The sequence below is a fragment of the Hippocampus bargibanti genome, linkage group LG08, assembly GCF_051943395.1.
Source record: "Hippocampus bargibanti isolate YZ-2025 linkage group LG08, ASM5194339v1, whole genome shotgun sequence".
Taxonomy (NCBI): Eukaryota; Metazoa; Chordata; class Actinopteri; order Syngnathiformes; family Syngnathidae; genus Hippocampus; species Hippocampus bargibanti.
The window spans coordinates 22,930,972-22,951,567 of NC_142741.1; the positions used below are offsets into that span (position 1 = coordinate 22,930,972).

Consider the following 20,596-nt stretch of genomic DNA (forward strand, 5'->3'; position numbering starts at 1 on the left):
CCACATTGGACACCGCTTTCCTTTCAAGTCCTTTTCTCCGTCTACTTCCTGTAAAGAATCTCAACTCTAAAAACCTAGAGAAAGAAATCCCATTACAATCGCGGCCCTCCTATGTAAACTGAGAGTCAGACAATCCAAATCAACAGGGAACAATAGCCGACCGCTTCTCAAAAGGTAGAACTTGGAGATAAAGGATGTTTTGTCCATGTTCATCAGTTGTCTAGACAATACAACACGCCTCTGGCCACCTGCTCCGACTTCTCAGCTGACAAGCGCTCCCGTGTACCTCTGTGATAAATTTTCTGTTTACACGAGTCCGCCCGCGTCAGAAACAACGCTGCAGGTTTCTCCGCCGCCTGGGCCTCCTTCTCCTTGACCCGATTCAAATCACACTTGGAGGATATCTGGAAAACATTCATTCATTGGGGTCCTTGACAGTCGCCATGGCTGCCTAATGTTCATACTGCGGAGGAATGTCATGGTGAGTCAGGGCGATGAAGTCCTGACCTATAATTATTCCCCGTCGGTCACTGACATGGTGGGGTCAGGCCCTGGACAGCTGGGGCAACATCCTGCCGAGATTCCCTGCATCGGGAATGCCGTCACAAAACTAAATTAGATCCTCGATGGATCCGTGAATGTGGTAGCCCTGTCAATGTTTTATTGATGGATAAGGGAAGTCGCCAGAGGAGGAAAAAAAAAACAAGATTAATGATTTTGGAACTGATGTAGAGTCACGACAGTCTTAATAAATTACCACCGGATGTGTTTTCCTTCAGTCTATGAGTCAAGGTCTTATTTACAGGTTGCCACTAACAGCAGATTGAGATCGGTTGTATTGATCATTCCTTGTAAGCGCCACAGCGATTTAATCATCCCCCTACCAAAACGCCATGATGCACTGGCAAGGAATAATTCACTTTTTAATCAACGCTGGGACAAACAGAATGTTCTATTACGCACAACGGGACCAGGAAGAAGCTGATGCATGCCTTGGCCAAGCTGGTGCTCATTTGTACACCATGAAAGGAAGATTCCTCATTTCCCCGCCGCTTTCATGCATACATTTTTCATTCTTATCTGCACTTTTATTTTTTGACAAAGATTCTCTGGAGACGTGCTCGTACAATCAAAAATTCCTTTGAAGCCGTTTGACCAGTACCCTTGACTCTAAAAGCTCAGCACTTACTGGAACTGGATGTCAAATTAAAGCCCTTTAATGATATATTCTCTCCAAAGGTCTCATGGGATTTTTTTTTTCTTCTGGATTACATTGTGGGAAACGGCTTTGAACTTGACATTGAACTTGAGCAGACTTTATGCCTGCCGACCCCCTCGAGTCTGGCTGAATCCCACAGCCCTGCAGCGTCCACAAGAGAACCTCCGATCCAGGCTATAAACTGGCATGAAAGTTCTTTATGACTTCAATCCAACATTTTTCATTACCTTTTTTTTAATGGTCTATTCCTGTGCTGTCTCAAATAAGATGGAGATAAGGATATGGTGTTTTAACTGACTGAATTTAATGTGAACAATAGCTGAGATGACCTCATGGTACATGGCAAAAGAATTATTGTCTCACTTGCCTGGACTTGCGGATATTATCAAACCAATGCATGAGATCAAAAACTAATATGTTTTAAAAGCGTATAATGACATGTCAACATGCTGATTTAGGGCTGTTACCTGCAAGCATAAAAGTAAACTCCAATAATAGAACACAAGGTGGTGATCGTAACTAGGCGCTTGTGCAATCAAGATTGTACTTAAGGACCCGTGGAAATTGATCTACTGTGATACCTCGGTTTACGAACCCCTTGGCTTACGAACTTTTCGGTTTACGAACGTTAAATTTATGAAAATTTTACCTTGGCATACAAACTATTTTTCAGGATACACACGGAGCTGCCACAATGAGTGATCACGAAAGCATCTTCAGATGCTTTCTTGAAACAAGGCAAGACGTCTTGACGTGATGTCACGAACAAGGGGGCGGGACCTTCTGAAACTGAAGCTTTCTGAGATCATTTTGAAGTAGTTTTTGGACACTTTAAGTCATTTTTATTGGAGTTTTTCATTTGACCAAAGATATCACTTGCGTGTTATGGGTATTTTAGATGCTATTAAACGTTTTTCTGATGTCAGGAAGCAAACTGACGGTTGTCCTTTAAGAATGTTTATTTCATGTTTGTGTACGACATGAACCATAGTAAAAAATATGTTTACCATCAACATCTTTTTCCATTTTCAAACATTTTCAAACAGCCGCAAACAGATACTCGACTCTTGACGAGTCTGACCTAAAACCCCCGCTGCTCTCAATCTGCTTTGCGCTAATATCAATTCAACGTATGCATCAGCAAATCCTCTTACGGCGCCTGTTTACCGTCCGACAAGGCCAAAAACACCCCATTGTTTTCATCTCTTTCATGTATTCATCAACTGACCGCATCATCTGAAGCCTCTTTTGCACTCGCCACATAGATGCAATAACCTGGCCGTGAGTGACGACATCATTCCTCACGGTGATAGAAGACGGGAAATGACCCCCTGCTCTCTTACAATGCACAGCACAACACAGGGAGTGAATGATGGGCCCCTCGTCGCGAGCGCAAGGTGGCACTTCCATTGCAATTAGGGGGAAATGGTCGCTATCTGCAGTCCTCGCAGGCACGCTGACATCAGTTCTCGCCTCTATGGCCTCGGGGATGTCTGTTAAGAGATCAAACGGCTCGTAAGAAGAGCTGAGGTTGCCGCGTTGGGCTGAAACTGACCAGAGGCTCTCCCTGTGGGGAACTGGAGGGCTGACCCCACTTTTCTGCTTGAGTTACACACACTTAAAGCGCCTCATTTGTGTGTGTTTGTGTTTGTGTGTGTGTGTGTGTGTGTGTGTGTGTCTGTGTGTTTGTTGCGATCACAAAAAGCTCTCTTAAAGCGAGGCATGGCTTCAATTAGATTTCACAAGTCTGATTTTTCTCTTCTTTGTAGGGGAAAAAAAATGTAGAAAATCTGAAAAAAAATCAAGAAAATGAATAGCTTCTGAAAAAGTCAATACAGTGAGACCTCAACTTACGAACTTAATTGGTTCCCAGACAGAGTGTGTAAGGTGAAAAGTGTGTATCTCAAAAAAACATTTCCCATAGGAAACCATTAAAATGGGAATAATCCGTTCCTGGGTTTCTATACAATATACTTTTCAACTAAATAAGCCTAAAAAACTACACCCAACATACCTTATTCTATGTATAATAAATGTGCTATTGTATTGTAATGAAACAAATACACTGCATTGTATTATAAAGTCACTTTATTTACATTTGTGATGGTCATTTATGGCTTGATGGAATGGCGTTGGAGGTCAAAGGTCAAAGGGAATTGCTGTTTGGAAAGAGAGGCGCATTACATGAGGACTGTAATTAAAGAATTAAACTGTGCTGTAAAATCAAGTTTTATTTACCTTTTTGATGGTCGTTGATGGCTTATGGAAGGAGAGTCACCTTCCATAAGGACTGTTGGTAACTTAACCTCTGGTGCTGTTAGGTCGTGTGCTTCCGCCGAAGATCACTCCGCCAGCCGTGGTGAGTGTGTATTATGAAAATAGTGCTTATTATAAGGTTTAATTTTCAGAAATTTGACGTTTGTAAGACAAAAAGTTTGTAAGATAAGGTGTTTGTAAGTTGAGGTCTCACTGTACTGTATTATGAGAATGTATGAATAAAAACATTTTTTCAAATACAAAATTCCTTTTGTGTTTCGTTGGGTAAGGTCTTTGTGATATTAACTCATTCACTGGCAGATGTGCAAAAATATTTACTCCAATGCCAGGGTTTCTGTCTTTGTCACTCGAATTCCAGGGGGCACAAAATATTTAGTTTTAAAACTACATAAACATTCAATGCAGCGTCAGAAACCTTCGACTCTCTTCTTTCATCAGAAAAAAACAAGTTAATTCCTACATTATATGCTTCTTGAGTTATATGAGCTTGAAATGAGGGTGGCTGGACAATACATACATATTGGTTTATATAGCGCTTTAACAGCAGCTGAACCTGGAACAAAGCGCTAACATGGACAAAATGGAAATGCTGCCCCCCTGTGGAAGGAAAAAACATTGCAAGAGGCCATGGCCTGCGCTTTATCAGGCACTCAAACAAGAAAAAAACTAAACCCGAACAAAGGCGGGAATGGCGCTCCACGTCATATTTTCAATTCATGAATACATTTATGAATGGCAGTGAATGAGTTAAAATTGGTCTGATGAACTGAAACCTTTTATGTGTGATACATTTGCAAAGAACACAGAAATGAGTGAGGGGGTAAATATTATTTCATAGCACTGTATTATCTATCAATCTGGCCTAAAAAAAACCCGACTGCCTCATGTTCAACAGGAAAACAGAATATTTTTTGGACCTGGGCCCACTGCTTGGGAATCCGTGCCTTAAAGAATGTGTTAATTGTGACAGCAATATTGTGAGCACATTTTAATCTTTTAATAAGTCCATGCGGTGTGATGACAGGTGCTACTTTTCTCCACAGAACAACGGATCCTTGGTGTGGTGCCAGAATCATAAACAGTGCTCCAAGGTAATGTGGTTACACTCCTGTCATGAATGCAATGCATGCGTGCCTCATTAGCTTGGGGTGGGGGGATAATACAACATAAAGTGTGTAAGAGTCACAGCAGGACTAGTTTAGTCACGCCTGCAGACAGTTTCACGCAAAATCCCCAAAATCTTCATCATTCAGACTGTAAATTATTCCTAACGTTGGGTTTTTCGGATTCTTGTTATTCGGAATGTGGATAAGAATGCATTGTGCTGCCCAGCCCAGCCACGATAAACACACACACACACACACACACATGCACACACACTCTCCGCCTGCAGGGCTTGTTTGTGTTTCTTGCCCCCATCCCTAAGAAGTCTGATATAAAGCTAGTGCTGACAGCTCGCCTGAATAGATGGTGCTGACAGGCCCGTCTGGATCTGTTGACAGGGCCCTCAGAGATGTTTCGAGCAAGAATACTAAGAACGCCACGCCAGCACAGTGTGGTCCGACTTATGAAACGTGAACAATACCCACTCCAGCTGTCAGAGCCGCTCAACCAGAATTCAGTTGTTGTTTGGCCCACGCGGATTCAAAATAACACACTTTCACTGAGGAGTGTTTTGTCCTCCATGGTTTTGCTCCACTGTAAGGACACATTCTGTACAGATACATGCTAGCTGAGGAGCAGTGAAGGTATAATATCTCTGGTAGCATACAGTGAAAATCAATGCGGCTTCAACATCATATTCCATGAATATCGTAGTCAATAAGTCATTTTCTTATACTGCTTGCCCTAATTAGATTGGTCGGAGAACAGCCAATCACAGTGCGTATAAAAACAACTATTTGGAATAGTGTTCCCCAACCTGTGGGTTGCGGCATGATACTGCTCCATGGGTGGTTTGGTACAAGGTCGCACAGAGAGAATAAATAACTTGCATTCCAACAACTTACTTTGTAATCTATGTTATCTATCTATCGAGCTATCTAGATAGCTAGCAATCGAGCTATCTAGATAGCTAGCTATCTAGGTAGCTATTTGACTATTTATCTATTTTTTTATCTGTGTAATTTAATTATCTATTTATTTATTTGTATGTTACTTATTTACATGTATTTCTGTTTATTTATTGATTTAGATACAGTAAAGTCTCGTTATATCGATATTCAAGGGAGTCCGAAAAAATATCGATATAACCGGGACTATCGATATATCCGACTCTGTTTGCATGTAATTTTCTCCGTGCGTACATAGAAATAGTATCGATATAACCGGGACTATCGATATATCCGATATCGATATAACGAGACTTTACTGTATTTACATATCTATTTATTAATCCATGGAATTATTTCGTTAATTTACATAGCTATCTCTCTCTCTCTTGTTCAATCTATGAGCTGAAAAATGCTTTATTTTGAAAATCTACAGGATTCTATGTTACATCATGTCAGTTACAGTATGTCACTCTTGACACTGGTCCAGGTGCACTTCTCGGTCACGTGATGGGTTAGCGCTAAAATGAAACCCAGTAGCTAGCAAAATGAGTGAAAAAAAAACAAACTTCTTGGGAAAGTTTCTCTGGAAAGGGGAAAAAGCTCAGCCAGAAGATGGAAAAGCAGTCTGATTTTGAAGAAGGCTACTTTTAATTGACAATATAGGACAGATTTATCTCAAGGGGGGACTCCCACACACCAAACCCACTCTATGATACGCGACAATGATGGGTCGTATTTTTCATTCCCTTTTTCTTTTAATTTGCATTGTATCTCATTTTGAAGGCACCTTTAAACATTAGCCAAGTGACCATAGAGCGTTGCGGCCAACTCGGACCTTCCTTGCGTCATAATTTGTTTATTATGTTTCGAAAATATCACAGTTTTCGTTATCCAGCACACATATTGAAAATATTGTCAGACATTAAACCGATCGGTGGAGCAAAAAAGGTTTGAGAATGATGATTTGGATTGACTGCTGTCCGAACGGAGTGCCTGCTCCATTTTGCAGATCGAAACGTTCATTATTATTCATTCACCTGAATGTATCTCAACATGCCTGAGATGGGTCCGACTCCACCAGAGTGGAAGGTGTATGTCAAGCTGGTGACGTAGTATCGGGGATCTTAATATTGAGTGTACTGTATTAGGTGTCAGCGCATTCCTCGATTCTATTCTCCCATGCTCAAAATGTGCGACACATTTTGTAAAGAAAAGAAAAACGTGTTTAAGGCGTCTTAATTTCATTCAAAATAACCATTTCTTTCAAAGAAATCACTCCAGTGTTTTCTTTAGGGTTAAGAAATTGTAATAAATTCTTGTACAAATAAGCGCGGCGTTTTGCATCGTCACATTATACGCGGTATGTGGTAGACCCAAAGTCGTAGAGTATAGTGTATGATTTAATTTTCCTTAAACAAATTTCCCTCTAACCCTCAATGGCGTCTCTCCATGCTGAGAAACTCAATAAATGACGCTAATTAAGTGGAAGTACAGGAAAAGGCACAGTGGCAGGCATGGCACAGCTGGATCACAGTCGGTGTCTCGGCACAATTTCCTTCACAAAATCCCCATGTTGAAAACCTGAGGATGCAAAAGTAATCATCCATAATTTTGGATATCTCCATTTTTTTAACTTTAATTTGTTCATTTAAGGCGATAATCTTCTTTTCCTTTGGGGTTTTTTCTTCTGGGGTCGTCACAGCGAATCAGTGTCCTCCATCTAACTCTGTTTTGTGCATCGTCTTCTCTCACATCAGCGACCTTCATGTCCTCTTTGACAACATCCATAAACCTCCTCTTAGGTATTCCTTTCGGTCTCCTGCCTGGCAGTTCAAGACTCCGCATCCTTCTTCCGATATAGTCACTCTCTCTCTTCTGGACATGTCCAAACTATCTCAGTCTGGCCTCTCTGACTTTCTCTCCAAAACCTCTAATATGAGTAGTCCCTCTAATATACTCATCCCTGATCATTTAAGCCGAGAATATGAAATGTTATATCTTATGTCATTATTTCAGTGATATGAATGATTTTTTTTTTCTGCTTACGTGGTTTGAACCACTAGATAAAATACAGAAAGGGGCGTAAAAGAGGATTTTATTCCAACAAATGGAATCAAGGACATTAAAGACTTTCAGACAATTTGGATATACTCACTTATCGATTTTTCATGCTTTCTTAGGTATCAGATCAAGACTCAGTATCAAATTGGTTTCTCCTGTCTGAGAGCTTCTTAGCATTGGATTTACTTTATCAGAACAACATGTTCCCGCAGCTTGGCGAATACTAAGAACTGAGTAATAAAAGGAACAAGAATTTTGAAGGCCAGAAGCTGTTTTTTTTAAACGGCCATATGGCAACACATACACCAATTCTCTGGTTTCAAATGTAGGAAGCGTAAATAAAAAGTGGCCAAGAAAAGGAACATGTAAAATACAGATACCTGAAAAAGGTTCTGAAGTCCAAATCCTTGGTTATTTCCCTTTGGCGTGACTTTTTGCATGTACGCAGAGTACAGACCATGCAGATTAACTAGTACGGTGTGTCACACCAATAAAATGTCCTCATTGGTGTGGAAAATGGTAACTTAGCAAAGAAAAGCATGTTGCTTGACAGCTTCTTTAACAAATAATGGGATTTATTGCTTGAAATCGTACTGTAACCCCTTGAGTGCTTTAAAGTTAACAGCGGAGGCCAACCTCCTCTGCGTTGTGAAGACGCTCAACTCTCCGCTTTCCACTCCCATGGCCAATATCGACTCTTGGCACTATTGCGTTCCCTCGTCATTTGGCAGTTTTGTTTTTGAGAAGGTTTTTTTTTTTGCTAGCTACTAAATTCAAAGTGAGGAACGGTGCCCATCTCGAAGCAACAATCCAAATGCTTTTCATGTCTTTGTGCGTAGCTTGTGAATACGCTTAAAACAACCAAGTGCTCTTCAAATGTTGCTTTAATCGCATCCTGGGCCCATCAGGATGGAAGCCAGGGATTCATTCAAGGCCAGGAGTCAATATTTGTTAGCAAATAGGAGCACACTTAAGGGCCCGAAGTGCCCACTCAGGGCCTGAACAATCGTGACAAATGTGGTACAGTGGCTCCCCGTGAATAGCTCCGCAGTCGCTGATTAGCCTCTTCACTTCATGAAGAGCGCCCAGTCAAACAGAGGGGACAAAGGCCGGTGGCTCCCCTGGGGTGGTGGAGGAGACGTAAGGCCTGTCCGGCCAGCAGCCACCACAGAGGGGAAAAGTGAGGATGGAGCTGCCTAATCATTCAAACAAAGACGCGGTGACCTCCTCGCTCCATCTGTCTGCTTTTGAGGAACTCCGAGCCTCCTCTTTGCATGCAGCTCTACAAAGTCATGGCGGTCAACCTCACATGCGGCATCCGGCTAGTCGCAGGGTTACCTTTTATCATGCTTATTTGCTCTCTCTGCACAGCGGAGCGTTGTGGCATTTGGCATCCTTTATCGTGCTGTCACAGCGGACTACCACGTCCATTGAATGAGAAGGACAAAGTTCTTTCTCTCGCCTATTGTGTCCCTCCACCCGACTTCTCCGAGACGAGTAAAAAGTCGTAGGTCTCCAGGGCGCCAAGTTGAATATTAGACTTGACGTCCAACCACCCGGATTTAATGCCATCTTTTGCAGGGTCACAAAAGGCTACAGCTCATTCCAGTTGACATTGGGAACGGGTTTAGCGGGCGGTGACATAAATGATCCCCAACATTTTTCTACTCAAAGGACCATTTGCATGCGTGGGTTTTCTCTGGGCACTATGACCTTCTCCTATGATCTCCAAATTGCCCATTAGGGTGGAGACGAAGGTGGATGGTTGTTTGTCTGTATTTGTTCTGTCATTCTGTCAAGCTGAGGCATTGCATATCAAATCGAATCATAATCCCATTAAATGGAACCGAATCGAATCGCCTCACTTTAAAATGAGCCATGCTTGGATCTTCTCCCAACCCGTATTTTGAAAGACGTATCAAATCACTTTTAATTGGAGATATGCAACGCTGATAGCTACCAAAACTAGTGTGGGATCATGTGATTTTCATGTCATCAATTTTCAACCAGGCATACATGCAGTCCAGTCATTGTTTTGGATACGATCCAGGTCAACTCCTGACCTAGAATGTATATTACACTCCTTTCAATCTTGTTTTTTATTTTTTTTGTCAAGTTGCCATTTTAACGTGAACGTTTTTGTGTCTGCAAAGGAAAACCGTAAGTGAATTCGTACATTGCACAGGAGAGTGGGAGAATTTAGTAGTTTCTAAAAGGCTTTGTGTAGTCAACTCCATTGCACGTATTTGGTTTGGCAATTTGTCACAGAAACTATATACTTCATGAGGAAAGCCAATTATCTTGAGCGACACGAAATCAACAACAGCCCACTTTTGATCAGTCCTATACCATTAGCGATTTAGAGAATGTCAACTTTGAGAGCCATTATCCAAATTTTCAGTACCCACATGAACCAACAAAAAAACAAAATCTCCAACCTGTTGTTAATTTAAAGCAATTGGCCATGGCGGCCGAATGTTGCGCCAATGTAATGTATATTTTTAAAAGCACACGTCCGATTCAGCTTCCACCTTTTTCCTGAGGAAATCGAGGTCGTCAAACTGTATTTGTCTGATATAAAGAATATTTTTGACGTTTTCAAAACAGAAAGGTGGCGCACTGTTTCTTCGGAGAGAACGGCTTCTCCGCGAGTTATACAGTTGCCATGAGAATTAAAATATCATTCGGTTTATAACCTTGACTTGAGGGATGATGACTTTACCGTACCTTGCATTTTATTTACAAAGAGTCCGTCGAGGGAGGAACACTTAAGAGGAGAACATTGTCTGCTCTCAGTTTTCATGCATATGTCACATGTTCCATTTTCTACCACAGATTCCAACATCAGTTTATAAATAAGAAGCCTTCACATCCATTTGAAAGCCTGCTATGTTGAATTTTGTTGAGTTTAGTGCAAAGTGAGCCACTGCCACTTTGTAGAAAACTGACATTTGTGTTTATATGAAATATGTAGTGTAGTTTGTTCACCGTGATTCATAGCGTGTCTTCGTCTCGATAGAATTTTTGAGCTTAGTTGTTTCGTACAATTTCCGTCTAAACCTCCGTGAGAACATCTTTGGAAGGAGCTTAACATTGAACAACAGTCTGTGGAATGCTACCCCATCTCATTCAGAGCATGTATCTCAAAGCCCACCATCCTCCCAACCCCCACGCGTTCTCACGCCAAAATAAATAGCTTCAACTTCCCCACTGAGGGTCTTGCGAAGAGCGGAGTCTTCAATTATTTTCAACTAGGAGACATAAGTAGCCACGCAGAAAAAATGTGTCCCTGGCAGCTTGGAAAGTGTGCCAATGCCATTTACGAGACGTTTGTGTGGTCAGCTCGTCTCTGGCAGCCCGGTCGTATATCCCGCGACACGCTGCGAAGGCGTGATTAAGTGGGTGCTTAAATGGACTTCAAAGGACCTTTTGGCCCAGTCGGGCCAGACGTCGCTCTCACCTCGTCGTTTTGGCACACATTACCGGCATCGACACCTCTTAAGTCCGTCTGGACAGGGGAGCCGCTTGACAAAGTGGTGGCCAGTCAGGCAATGTATTCCTCTGTTTTCATCATGAATGGGTGAATTTGGATGGTGGAATTGTCAATGTATGATATGGTAGAGTGAATATAAGCGTTGGATACGTTGAAATTGGAATCAGGCCCTTTCCAAATGTAGATAAACATCTGTTACTTTCTGACCCTCTGCCAAACGAGTGGCGCATAAATCCATAGATCGGATGTACACTGGGAAAACCCATCGCTGGCTTATGAACACCCGTTTTAGGATCATTATTAATGAAGCAGGAATAAAAAGGAAAAACAAAAAGATTCTTTAATCTTTGGGATGGCACAAAATGTGACTGCCCGCCCCAAGGGCCAGGCAGGGGAAAAGAGCCATGAGGGAAGCGAGAGGTGGGATAGCGAATTGCCTTAACACCCCTGTCTGCCTAAACAACACAATGAAGAAAATTAAAAAAGAGAAAAAACATACACACACCTGTTTAAATCTTTACTAATTTCACGTAACATATTCCAATTTTCGCAGTCGAGCCAGTCTGAGTTCAGCATCATTTGACAAAGGAAAATCTTTATACGTCTTCGGTTACGCCGAACACTAAGTGATTCAAGTAAGTCATAAAAGAGTCAAGTAAGTGACGCGGGGATGACAGATTGATGTGACTCGTTACAGTTTTAAACTGACTCAAAGGTGGGGAGGAGTAATTGCTTTAATATGCTTATTTTATTGGCACGCTAGTCCCCACATGTTGGTGATGTGCATCATTAAATGTGGTCTAGATATGCTACATTGAAGGTAGTATGTCCTACATGATAAAAGCAAAATATCCTCAACGGAGAAAACACTGTTTAATATTTGTTCTGCTTGCAGTTCTTATTGTTTAAGTCCAATTTGTGGACTTTTAAATATGCTTTTTGAATAAACCCAACCAACACAAACCACATAGCGTATTGAAAGGAAGTAACAGGTTTAAAAACAACATCAACAAAAGGGATAACGGTATTAAATTAAATAAGCGCTTCTGGCGTAAGTCTTAGCTCAAGTTAATTTGTGTTACTTTAAGACTGTGTGTGTGTGTGTGTGTCTGTGGGTGGGTGGGCACAGGAGTGTAAAGAAGGGCTGGTCAGTCCCAGCAGGAAGGAGCTGATCTGGACATGGTTGTTAAGTTTCATTGGCCAAAGGGGGGGTCGCTTCATTGGCTTCTATCTGTGGAGCTCATTATTCACATGGTGGGTGGCAGAAAGTGGAAACCCCCTATGGCAAAAAAAAAAAATGGCGAGGCCACAGGAGACGAGGTGAAAAGGCTGCGGGACTTGTTCACCGGTCACATCTCAAATCAGACAGCGGCCCAAAACATGCTTGTGTGTTTTCTGACCCCACTTGGGAGATAACCCCATCCCTTCATATTTTTTCATGTCGAAACGGATTTAATTCCGTTGTCGGATTATTACAATGAAAGCTGCGACAAAATCCTCTTTTGGACCCATTGCCCAGACAATCTGCTGTCATCCCAGTGTTTATTCATCTTCCGAGGATGAATATCAACACACACACTCACACAACGCTCGTCTCCCCAGTTCATATTCCCAATTTTTGAGACACAGATTCCACCTCTATTCCCCAAAAATATGGCAGCGCTCGGTTTCTTAATATTTAGACACCGAAGCGGCAACATCGGCGGTCACGTTTGCCTTAGGGGAGATTAGATTGCAAGGATCTAATCTAAGCTGATGTGCTTATAACAGATACGAGCTCATCAATTTATGCCATCTGTTGCACTCCCCGAGCCCAGTCTGCGCATATGCGATGCTTCCAGATCATGAAAAACCACAATGTGTGTGAGAGTGTGTGTCAAAGACAGCCATATTGACCCTTGACCTCAGGGTGATTGTTGTAGTAGAGTGATGTATGTTTTTCCCTGCTTTGATTTAAGGCCTGTTCACAATTAGACCACTACATAAAAGCAAGCCACCCATAACATTTTTCTTGAAATGTGACAGACCCTACACAAAACAACACTCCAGATGATGAAATGATCCGTAAACCATTTCTTTTGAAAGGTCATGTTTGAAATGAAATGAGACTGGAAATCCTCATTTGTGATATGCTTGCAGTTTGAATTTAGAAGATTGCCAAAACCTTTTCAAGGGAGGCTTCAGTATTTTTTTCCCCGTTATTTGTGACATAAATGCTCAAATCAGACCCTATTATCTGCGCTTAAGATGAAACCTCCTCAACTTTTTGAGCAAGTGGAATGCATTGAACCGCTCTGACAATGACCCCGACAATCTGAGCTGCCACTTCTGCCAGCAGCCCATCTCGTGAGGACAAGCAGGATTAGTGAATTCGAAGTGTTTCTGCGACGTGAATAAACAAATGGAGATAGTGATGGAATGTGTCTGCAGTGTGGGATGAGACGACCCCCTCTCCTCCGACCCCTCTCTCCTTCCAATAGCGTTGCATGTCTTCTTTATATGTTGGTGCCCAGAACGAAAACCTCAGGCCTACTTTCGTTTCAAATGATGGAGGACAAGGTGACAGTTTGTCTTGGAGGACGCCAGAGCGGGTTGTGTTTCGAACAGACATGATTTGTACGTCTGTTTTTATGCGTGACAACACATCCCAATTTTTCTGGACTTCCAATTGAACCAAAGATCTCCAGGGTAATGAAGCATTTTGCCTGGAACCGTTCCCACGCTATAAAGTTTTATATGAAATTATATTTCCATCCATCCATTTGCTTTCCCGCTTATGCTGTTCAGGGTCACAGCGAACTGGCACCTCTCCCAGATGACTTGGTGCTAAAGGGCAGGCAACACTCTAGAGGGGTCGACAGTCAATCACAGGTCCCGTATCCCTTCATGGAAGAAAAAATATTAGAGCATCTTGTTTGTGTAGCGTGTGAGTAGCAGAAACAAAAAATGCTGTTTCATGGTGGACTTCCTGGGACATGAAATGAGTGGAGTGTGACTAAACAGTGCCTGTACTGGTTGCGCCCAAATACTGCACCGCGTTATGGCTTGCACAATCAAGCAGAACGCTTCACGACCAATTTAACCGATTATTGTGTCTATCACATCTCGAAGAAATGAACTGGTGTGAACGCCATCCCATCACGATTGGTCGAACAGATCAAGGTTCTGTCACGCGGCACCAATGGCTTTGAATCTGACGATTTTGCATGAATGCAAGCATGCCAAAGTCTCGTCAAAAGTCTTGCGATAAGAAAGGAAGCTGCTCTACTTTTCCTCCCATGCTCAGTTGCGCCAAGCGTAATAGCTGTTATGTTCATTCGCTGTATCTTGTTTGCCATCTGCTCAATCCTCAGTGGCTGCCATGACAGTGATGCATTTATTTGGTCCTCCGTATGGATGGAGCCAGTTCATTATCTGCGCTTTTGACAGTTGCAATAAATGGCTCCGGGCTTGGAGGAAGTGTTCCACGTGATGGTTTTCATCTCTCGCTCCCTTGCATCTATCATCGCAATGTTTTCAAGAGCGTAAATCAGAGCGTGGCGGGCAGATCTGACACGGCCCTCCTCACGAGCAGCACAGAAAAAAGGCGTTCCCATGCCAAAGACCCAGTGGCCTCCTTATCAGCCATCTGACCTCACGGGATGGATCCGTCCCGTTGAGTCGAATTGTCATGAAATGTAAACTGAGCTTGGAGCGAGGCGATAAGCTGGCCTCTTGTTACGGCCATTGGATGTGGGCTCTTGTCGCCCAACTGACGATAACAACATGAGCTGGCAGTAAGAGGAGTCGCCCAGGAGGTGTGTGGGTGAAACTTCAGACTGGTGAAGTATTAAGTGGCGAACAAAGCGGAACTGGGGCCGATCTGTGTGGGCTTTCTTGCTCATAAATAAGGCAGGCAACTCTGATTGTCGGCCGAATGTATAATTCATGGGCTTCCCCTCCTTTTTTTTCTCTTCCACACTGGTCTCAGCCTCTTTGTTGTCTGTGCCGTGGCATTTCAATTGAAAATGAAAGCAGCGACGAACGGGCCCTCGCATAATTTTTTTTTCGGGGGCAAATTCTCAAAATTCCGATCACATTTTGCACATTTTGACGCCCATATTTGAAGGCAGAGAGAAGGAAATTTAGCGTCACCAATTTACGTTAACTGCTTTCGATTGGGGCTCATTTTGGCAACTGCCAGTAGGAATCTCTCAACGTACAAACCTTCAAAACAATTACCAATTGGCTGTTTCAAAATGGATGACTTGATGTTCGATTCTAAGCATGAATCAGTGTTTGAAATAGCGCCTGCCCGGTGGCCTGAGGCGTACAACTTTCAAAACGTCTCGGCCCAGGTGGCCGACAACTTCTTCCCCCCCCCCAAAAAAAATGTTTTTTTTTTCAAATCAAACATTTGTTTTATTCAATAAAGCAAAAGTTACAAGCAAGCCACTACAAGTCACGTGGACTCCTCTTTCGACTCGGCTTTCAAAACTCTCAAGTACACTTTTCAGTCAGGGTGTAGTCCGAAGCAGGCTTCTGATTGGCTGCCGGTGGCAATTTGCATACTCGGCACCAGCAGCCAATCAGAAGCCTGCTTCGGACTACACCCTGAAACGGACTAAACACTGAAAAGTGTACTTGAGAGTTTTGAAAGCCACGTCGAAAGAGGAGTTCACGTAGCTTTGAGCAGACAACGCAACAGAAACATTGCATTGTTCACTATGACGACAAACTACAGCGGATATTTACTATAAATTAAGCAAGGGAGAATTTGTGGTAGTTACTTCATCAATTTAAAAAATCCTTTATACTTTGAAACAATGTTTTTTTTTAATGCGATTAGTCGTCTTATTGTGTTACAAGTTGTGAAAAATGGGGCAGGCAACTTTATGGCCGGGCAGGCTACTTTTCAGACTTGTCTGCCCGGGTGTCCACTAACTTTTTGTCATGAGTTTCAGACACTGCATGAATCCTTGCGACTTTATCACATAGCTCTTATGATAGATACGTCCACCATATTTGGTACCATGAGTGAATCTCAAAAAACGTCTTGAAAGTTTTGGACGTCATGTTCTCTGCCCACATTTGAAAGTACAGAAATGCATCCATCCATTTTCCAGATGTTTCATCCTCATTAGGGAGGCGACCATTCGCAACAACCATTCGCTCTCACATTTTGGATTGTTTTTGGAATGTGAGAGGAAACCGGCGGACCCGGAGAAAACCCATGCGGGCCCGGGGAGAACATGCAAACTCCACATAGGGAGGCTGGAGAGGGTGTTGAACTCACGACCTGTGCACTGTGAGCCAGCGTGCTAACCACTTGACAATCAGGCCGCCCCCGTACAGAAATGAAAAGCAGTTTATGGGGGAGGGTGTTTGTTCAAAGTAAAATGCATACAGCATGATTTACACACATGCAAATATTGATGAATTTTTCAAGCATGTTAAGGCTCCCCCAAAGGTGATTCATTCAGAAGAATGACAACAAACACATCCCAGTGCCGGGGGCACAATTAAAGTCACGTTCCAAAACGTATCTACAGCAACACTTGTAAACACCACCCAGCAAAACACAACCTTTGAAGAGCTCAACATTTTTGAGCAAACGACCGTGTTTTGTAAACATTGCAAAATTATGACACTGGCAAAGTTTACTGAAAACATTGCCCGTATCACCTAGTAATTGACTCGGCAATTTGGAGCAACTGCCATTAATCATCAGGAGGAATTGGAAGCGGTCTCTGGGTGAATTCATTGATTAAACCTTGTTATCGTCATCTTGTATTGCTTCTGAAAGATAAAGAACACCTCATTTTACATGTCGGAGGGACTTGGGGGATATTGCTACATGATTAGGATCTGTTTTGGACTTATTTCCATATAATCTGGATAGCTGAACATGAACATTTTAGCCTTTAATAACATAGTTGTATAGAGTGGGAGAAGCATCTGTCTGAAGGTTCTTCTTATGGCCACAACCACAATTTGGGCTTTTCAGTTTACGGCAAGCTTGTGCTCCACATGAGCATAAGTATTGAAATTGAAAGGAAAGGTGCCAGTGGACCAGTGTTTAACACATCAACCTGACATTGCAGAGGTAGTGGGTTCAATTCCAGCAATGGACTCCCTGCGTGGTGTTTGCATGTTCTCACTGTGCCTGCGTAGGTTTACTCCGGGTACTCCGCTTTCCTCCTACGTTGCAAAAACATGCGTGGCAGGCTGATTAAACACTAAATCAAGGGTGTCAAACTCATTTTTTTGCCTTGGGCCACATTGTAGTGACGATTCCCTCTCGGGGGGGCTGTTATGAATTTGGGGAAGCCATTAGAATGTTTAATCTCCTCAAAATATTACATACAGAACGCAGAACAAATCAAACTCATTCACTGCCATTCACAAATGTATTCAAGAATTGAAAATATGACAGAGCGCCATTCCCGAATTTATTCGGGTTTTGTCTTTTTTTTTCCTGGCTTGGGTGCCCATAAAGTGCTGGCCAGACCTCCGGCAATATTTTTTTTTTCCTTCCACAAGGGTGCAGCATTTCCCTTTTTTCCTATGTTAACGCTTTGTTCCAGCTTTAGCTGTTGTTAAAACGCTATATAAACCAATATGTATGTATTGCATTGTATTTTCGACAGCCACCCTCATTTCAAACTGATATAACTCCAGACTCATATAATTAAGGAATTAACTGTGCAAAAAACATGATACTGTGCAAAAAAGAAGAGAGTCTAAGGTTTCTTACGCTGCATTGAATGTAGTCCTAAAACTAAATATTCTGTGGGTCCTGGAATTCGACTGACAACACATTTTTGTACATAATAATAATAATACATTACATTTTAAGCACCTTTCAAAGCTCTCAAGGACACTTTACAGTCACAGACAAGCATAGGTACTATAATAAATAAAATACAATTACACAGAATGCAATAAATAAAATACAATTATAAATAGACACAAGAGTGAACTACACAGAAAAGGCCATTTTAAATGGTCTGTGAATGAGTTAATGAAGAACTATTTTTTTATATTTGAAGTCAAATATAATGACTGTTATTGTGGCAATTTGAAATTTTGGTTTGAATTTTAGCAAGCATCATTTTGTTTGATTTGCTTTCGCGGGCCGAATAAATTGATGTGGTGGGCCAGATTTGGCCCCGGCGTCTTGACTTATGGTTGTTCATCTCCATGTGCAACCTGCAACCTGGTGCAGGGATTTCCGATACAGCCTTGCTATGGATATTGAGTGTACCTATTGAAATGTCCATGGCTGGAGAGGCCATTTTCCTTTTTAAACAAGACTTTTGCATATCATGTTGCAAAGTCACATCTGAAGCATGTTAATCATTTTTAGTCTATGTGATCCTTAACGCTGGCTGTTCGCACGCACACCTGTGCCGACCAAAAAAAGTAATACTATCTCATGGACTTTGAACATCACGTGATGTAAGGCGGAGGAAATGGCGTCCGTTTGCATTCTGTTTCGCGCTCCTTCACGTCTAGAGGAACACTAGCTTTCAATCCGGTTCTGCCCGAGTGAGCTTTTGGTGCAGCAAAAAAAAACAAGAGGCTGACATTTCAGTTGGAAATGGAGAGTGACTCGTGTAAAGTCAGCTTGAAGTGCGCCGTGCGGCCTGTTGAGTGTGAAAGAGAAACAGTAAAACCACCGAGTGTGGCTTCTCTCAGTGAGAAATGGAACAAGTGACTGGCAGGCTGAAACTGCAGCTGTACTGCTGAAACACAACTAATTCCCTTTCTAATTCACTTTAACATTGGTTCAATCTTGGCGTGATTATTTTGCTTGTATTGTTAGAACAAGGCAAGCGTTTATTTAGGGGGAGAAAAGTGCTAACAAAGGCAAAATATTGTATAACCGCTGCATAATTGCTTGTACTCACGATGACTGCCAAAATGGTAACACAATGCTGCAAAACATGTCATTGGTCGTGAAGGTTTTCCATTCACTGTGAACAACTTTTTTCAGTGAGTGACACCAGAACATGTGCGTAACATATCCTTAGTGAGTGTGACTTGCCATAGGGTCAAAAAAAAAAGATACTGCAGCTGGCGAGGAAAAGGCCTTGGCTGTGGCTCTGAAAGATATATCACATGATCGAAATTGTGCCCGCAAAAGCAACACAAGGCTGCGGTTGTCAAATGTATCGTTTTTCTGGAGAGATGCTTGGAAACAGTAATTTTCTCGACACGAGCTTAATGCAGATGGAAGGATGAAACTGGGGAAGAAAGATGAGTTTCAAAAATGGATTAGAGCGGACGTGGCATGAGAGGGTGATTGAATGGTTGGGGGTTGAGGTGGAAGGGGGAAAAGGGATGTAGCCTCTCTGTGACGCCCAAATAAAAAAATGAAATATAATGAGGAGCGAGTCAAAAATGTGTCTGCGGGCCACTGACTCCATGATGGGTCAGTTGATGGAAGGAATATGCGGCGGAGGGCACACAGTGGTGGAAAACAGCCCTAATTCAGAAGTAGGATTGGAGATTTGAAATTTTTGTGATCAACACGGACGGATGGACACTCGCCGAGGGGTGCGGTGACCTTGACAAAGAGGCTTTTGAAACCAGGAAGAGTTCAGTGGGCCTTGATGCCTTACACAGGAGAGGTGCTGTGGAATCAGTCTCAACATGTAAAAGACTTTTTTGGAGCCAAAATATTCATACTTTGTGTATCCATTTATGATTAAAATGGCGGAATATTCATTGAATGACCTTTTATTTTTTTGAATGTGGCCCGGTAGTCAAGTGGTTAGCACACTGACTTCATCGTGCAGCGGTCATGAGTTCAAGACCTGGTGCGGCATCCCAGTGTGGAGCTTGCATGTTCTCCCCGGGGCCGCGAGGGTTTTCTCCAGGTCCTCCGATTTCCTCCCATATTCCAAAAACATGCATGGCAGGCTGATTGAAAACTCCAAATTGTATGGAGGTATGAGTGCGGATGGTTGTTTGTGTCTGTGTGCCCTGCGATTGGCTGGCAACCAATTCGAGGTGTCCCCCGCCTCGTGCCCGAAAACGGCTGGGATAGGCTCCAGCATCCCCTGGGACCTTAACGGGGATAAAACAGCCTGAAAAATTCCTCATGTGTTCTACATACTTGGCAATAAAGATGATTCTGATTCTGATTCTGAAAAATGGATGGGTGGATCATATAAATAAAGTTGAGTCGACTTTGCAGCATGTGCATTAACTCATTCACTGCCATTCACAAATTTATTCTGTAATTGAAAATATGACGTAGATCACCATTCCCGAATTTTTTCGGGTTTTGTTTCTTCATGCTTGGGTACCGATAAAGCGCTGGCCATTGCCTCTGGCAATGTTTTTCTTCTCCACAAGAGGGCAACATTTCTCTTTTTTCCATGTTTGCGCTTTGTTCCAACTTAAGCTGTTGTTGAAGCGCTCTATAAACCAATATGTATGTATTGCATTGTATTTTCGACAGCCACCCTCATTTCAAGCTCATATAATTCCAGATCCATATAA

At 42.4% G+C, this 20,596-nt stretch overlaps 1 protein-coding gene across 1 annotated transcript in view; it reads left to right on the plus strand.

The window, feature by feature from the left end:
- The window catches only part of LOC148894833 (anosmin-1), a 75,611-nt gene that overhangs the window by 11,115 nt on the left and 43,900 nt on the right, over positions 1 to 20,596 (plus strand). The window contains exon 2 of the mRNA XM_089002847.1: positions 4,540 to 4,587. Within this exon, the coding sequence (XP_088858973.1) occupies positions 4,540 to 4,587 (48 nt within the window). The remainder of the gene's footprint in view (positions 1 to 4,539; positions 4,588 to 20,596) is intronic.